At 34.2% G+C, this 5,568-nt stretch overlaps 1 protein-coding gene across 1 annotated transcript; it reads left to right on the plus strand.

The window, feature by feature from the left end:
* Window positions 1-4,810: 4,810 nt before the first annotated feature.
* LOC134276408 (uncharacterized) lies at window positions 4,811-5,329 on the plus strand. Its single transcript, XM_062758665.1, has one exon. It carries the CDS (start codon window positions 4,811-4,813, stop codon window positions 5,327-5,329), a length of 519 nt encoding a protein of 172 aa, XP_062614649.1.
* The last annotated feature ends 239 nt before the right edge of the window (window positions 5,330-5,568 follow it).

Consider the following 5,568-nt stretch of genomic DNA (forward strand, 5'->3'; position numbering starts at 1 on the left):
TTGTCCTTTTATATTTATATTTTTTGCATTAATAATATAGTTTCATGGTATATAGACATCCCTTTTTTACTTCCTCGGTAAACGGCATCATTTTCCTGTTGGTCAATGATTCAAACAGATGTGCGCTGACCCAAAATATTAGTCTCCCTGGCTCCGTTTTGTTTAAATTTTATGATAATGCTAATGGCTAATTTCATTTTTAGAGTTGATATTTTATGTAGTATTTATAGACTTACGACAACCCAAGACTAGACGTAAACTTACGACTGTTTTTTGACGTAACGTCAATCGTGCGATTTTTTGTGAATAACCAAAATCTTACGAAAAAATCTTACGAATATCTTACGACTACGATTAGTCGTAAGATTTTTTGTGAATAGATGTCCAGAACCGTATCATATCCGGATAAAAGAAAGCGGTTGCTCGACGATTCGTTCCCGTAGCATAGGAGTTCGCGTACCTTCAATTTGACCGAAATTTTCAGTAAATAAAAAAAATACGTAATACCTATAATAATAACTATTACGTTTTTTTTTTTCATTTATTGAAAATTTCGGTCAAATTGATATAGGTACGCGAATCCTGTGTAATGAGCGAATCGTATGTATTAAAGAGTGACCATGGTAAAAATGATGAATAACAGTGACCATGGTAAAAATGATGAATAACAGTGACCATGGTAAAAATGATGAATAACCGTATTAGTTACAGGTACTGTGTGTCTATAAAAACAATGTTATTGATATGTATACATACATGTAGATAATGATATTATTTTATAGATATCATATGTATAAATCTTTAATTTGAGCACAAAATTATACCCTGTTGCTAGATCTGATGAAATATATACCCCGTATCACAGGCAGCTAGAAGTGTTTCTGTAATAATTTTGCAGCGAGGATACCTGATTCAGAAGTAGATATTGGATACATGCAGGACATTTGAACCCAGTTTAGATGAACTTGCATCTTAATACACGAACACCTTTGTCATAGAAAAGGTAGTCCGAAAAATCTGACGTTTTCCTGGCTTTTTAACGATGGGGATATTTTACCGGCCAGCTGGAAAACAGTTAACTTATATCAAAATCGTTAAAAAGCCAGGAAAACGTCAGATTTTTCGGACTATAGAAAAGGGTGCAACAGGTGGTTTTCTAGCTAGTTTCTTTAATTATGACTAAAAAGCCAGTTTAAATTTTTATGAAAACGAAATACTGCTTTGAGACTAACGCTAAAATCACTATGCTACATCACTCATGGTGCTTTTAGGCATTTGAATCATGTTTGTGATACATGTATGACCCGCGACTTAATGGACTTGAAGTATATCTCGAAAAGATGCGAATGTTGTGTCATAAAAGTGTTCTTTTAAGGTATAGTGGGTCTTCGCTCCATGTTTTTGTAAACCAAAAAATATGTATTTTATTGTAAACTTTTTTTCGATCATCTTTAAAAGAATGGAGCGAAGACTCACTCTTATTGAAAAATTTTGTTTAAGTATGAGAAAATGATGGGTTTTTTTTTCTTTTTAGTGTGTGTATCCTTTTTCATAGGCAAATATTTTCAGTCTTAGTGAGATTTTTGTAAATTGTAGAGATTTTAAATTAAGTATACATTAATATTAGATGAAATATCAAATAAAATTTGGATATAATTGAGATTGATTTTTCACTTCTTATCTGTCGCACTATAGGCACTTCGCCCGCCTTATCCACCCATCTTCTTTGTTGAAAAACAAGTTCAGCTAAATTTCGTCAAATAAAATAAAATTTACAGTATTTCATTTTCCTTTACACTTGTTATTTGGTGAAAAGGATGTAAAATGGTTCTGTAAAAGATATATGTAAGGGTTAATGTACGAGTAGCGCTCCATTCCTTAAAAGTAATGGAGCCGAGGCCCCTAAGGGGCTGAGGCCCATTACCTTTAAGGAATGGAGCCCTACGAGTATATTAACCGGCGTAAAATCCGCCTTTCTGAATGCATGTTTTTATTGTTTGTTAATACATAATAAAGAATATTTATATGATACATTATAAATACTCTTTACATATTAGTGGTATTATTTATATATATGTTTATTCACCAATCAAGGGCCCTCGGGAGCATGAACAAATTATTACAATATGATTACTCATTACAATTCTATATTATTTATATATAATATAGAAAGAAAAACTAAATAAAGTGTACTGAAGTTAATCTAAACCCATGTATCTCAACAGCTAATTCGTTAGCTCAGTGAAATGAGGATCGGATTGCTAAGGTAAGGGTACCAGGTTCGATTCTCAACATGGGTGATCTAATTTCCTTAATGTGAAACTAACCTTTACAATTTTCTAAAACTCTTCTCTAAAAATTTTTAAGTTCTTTCCTTCGTAGAGGCACGGAAAGGAGAATAAAACCATTACAAATTCCGTTTTCAATGTAAGTTGCAACTCTCCATTCCTTAAAAGTAATGCAGGGTTCAAACAAAAGAATGACGTCACAGGTGGATTTAACTTTAATTAAATTCCCAATACCTTTCTTATTAGCCCTTATTGCAAGCTGTGATACAAAGGCAAATTTAGCATAACGGAATAATTCTCGTTTTTCAAGTCAAAAATGTGAATTTTATTCTCGCCATGGCTGCCCAACATTAGGATGGTCCTGCCCAGTAGTGTGCCACCTGACAGAAATAAAAATTTTATCATTTTCCTTACTTTCTTTAAACTCCTTATTTCATAAAAATGTTAAATTTGTTCCTACAGGCTTCGAAAAAAGATACAGTAGTTTAAAATATACATTTGATGCAACTAAAATTGGGGAAGAAAAAGTCTTGTTCTGTTTTTTTTTAAACAACCTTGGAGATTTTTTTTATTTACGGTATTATCTTCTTTGAAGAAAATCTAGTATTTCTATATTTTAAAGATGAATCATGTTTGGATATGAAATAAAGCCATTGAGAACATACATACATATTGCATACTCCATTCCCACAACTAAATCACAAGTATATTAAGATAAACAAAGGAAAATCATAAACCTTAATTGTATTCAGCAAAATTTGTTTAGTACGAACATGGATATTGCGAATTCACGGACATAAACCTAGCTATCTTAGATCCCCAGCTATATAAATTTAATAAATTCTTCATACGGATAATTTATATGTCCCAGTGACTTCGTTTTAAGCGAGTTTTACTGTAGTTCCTCCACAGTAAATTAATTCAACTCCGAACGTCTTTTTTATTTTGTAATGATTGATTTAAAAACTTAGAGCCGTAGTATGATAAAAATGTAGTTGTACCCCCGCTTGAAAAGTGGGAGGGTATGTATGTTGGTCCGTCCGTCTGTACGTTTGTCTGTCCGTCCGTCTGTCTGTTATGCTTTGGAGAGCCCATCTCTTTTCCGCAACTCCGCTTATACCACTGAGTGAAATTTAATGAAACTTTCACAAAATCTTTATCAAAAAATGCCATTGTGACCTTAATTCTATTTTACTTTTTGATCCGACACATATTTTAGGTTTCCCATAGCATAACATGGACATTGCCATTATATTTATTTTTACATTGAGTTAACTTTAAATCGACACATCTTGATAGTTTCAACACAGGAATTCGCGTACCTATCAATTTCACCGAAATTTTCAGTAAATAAAAAAATACGTTATCCCAATAATAAGTTTTTATTATACGTATTACGTATTTTTTATTTACTGAAAATTTCGGTAAAATTGATAGGTACGCGAACTCCTGTGGTTTTAATTACAATGTACATGTAGCTAAGATATAGCAGTATATTGTATACACATACTGAAAGGAAAAAGAACCACATAAGAGCATAATATATGTATGCGAAAAAAATTTGACTATGTGACGGAAAATTATGAAAATTGGTCAGATATATATATATTTTGGTTACTTGCACTAAAATTACACAACCGTGAAATGTATGGCGCCAAGTAAGGGAAATGATGAAAAGCCAAAAACACGTGCATGTTGATGATGACAATTTCGTTATCACATTTTGTAATGCCAAACGATGCATTATAATTATAGACATCGGTTTTGAATATTTGCAGTCAGTGTATAATTTTTTTGCAATCATGGTATGGCTGAGGGAAGTTACATGCTCTGCTCAAAAATTGTATTGTTAAGGAAGTGTTGAGACTATTGGCCTGTATCAAACTTGAGTTTTATCTCAAAAATATTGGAGAAAGTTGTGGCTCGCAAGGATTGATGCCCGTTTGGATGCGAATTCTCTTCGCGATCCACTTCAGTCGGCATATCGTCCCAGGCACTCCACGGAAACGGCCCTCATCAAGGTCCACAACGATATTGTGACAGCCCTAGACCAACAATCTTCAGCAGTCCTTGTCCTTCTGGATTTATCCGCTGCTTTTGATGTTATTGACCATAATATATTGTTCCAACGCTTAACTGTGTCTTATGGTTTCCGTGATGGAGCTCTTGAGTGGATCAAGTCTTACCTCAAGAACAGAAAACAATGTGTCACAATTGGATCCGTCCGATCAGAGTCTAGACAGTTGCCTTTTGGTGTCCCCAAGGATCTGTACTCGGACCGAAATTGTATTGCCTCTTCTCCAAACCCATTGGAATCATATGCCACCGACGGGGAATGATATATCACTGCTATGCAGATGATACACAAATCTACATGATCATAAGACCACTGGAAAATTGGAACAATTATTTCTCTCGACTTGAAGCGTGTCTTAGTGAAATTTGTTCATGGATGACATCAAACCTACTCAAACTAAAATAAGAAAAGACCGAGCTAATAATCTTCACCACAAAGCAACACCATGCAGAAGTATCTGCCAACATTACAGCTAAAAGTTGGTGATAATATCATTGAAAGCGTGCCATGTGTAAAAAATCTAGGTGCATTTTTCGATCAACACCTCACTATGGAAAAACAGGTATCCTCGGTCGTCAAGTCATGCTATTTTCAAATAAGCAATATTGGACGAATACAGCGCTTTCTTACAAAAGAAGCCTGCAAGACCATGGTGAATGCCGTTATCACTGCCATGCTGGACTATGGGAACTGCCTTCTATATGGAGTGTCAAAGGCCTTACTAGACCGGATTCAAAAAGTCCATAACACGGCAGCTCGTTTAGTTACAAGATCATCGAAAAGGGAGCATATTAAACCTATCCTAGCTGATCTTCATTGGCTACCTGTTTCTTTTCGTCCACAATATAAAATCTTGACATATGTCTACCAATCCTTACACGGGTTAGCTCCATCGTATATCAAAGGTCTTATAATGGAATACAAGCCTACCAGATCACTGCGCATGCGATCTGAGTCAACATAAAAAAAAAGAAATTAAGGGGGATGTACGGCCACTTTTAGTGCAGTGAGAGCAAAATGTAAACATTTCTTCAAATGGCTAAAATACATTATATTTTTATCAAATTTTAAGTCTTTTTGATAAAGATACAATAAATATGCATAACCGAATGCATGTTGTGCATATATAATCTATACTCTTGCAGAAAAATGCTTTTGATATGCTCCTCAGAACTGCGCAGCTACAGAATTCACCAGAACCTT

This window comes from Saccostrea cucullata, unplaced genomic scaffold (genome assembly GCF_032062105.1).
Source record: "Saccostrea cucullata isolate Sc308-1 unplaced genomic scaffold, CSIRO_AGI_Scuc_v1 ctg6781, whole genome shotgun sequence".
NCBI lineage: Eukaryota > Metazoa > Mollusca > Bivalvia > Ostreida > Ostreidae > Saccostrea > Saccostrea cuccullata.

Bases quoted from the DNA above. Each gene is read 5' to 3' on its own strand.
- LOC134276408 (XM_062758665.1), top strand. From the start codon at position 4,811: ATGCAGAAGTATCTGCCAACATTACAGCTAAAAGTTGGTGATAATATC.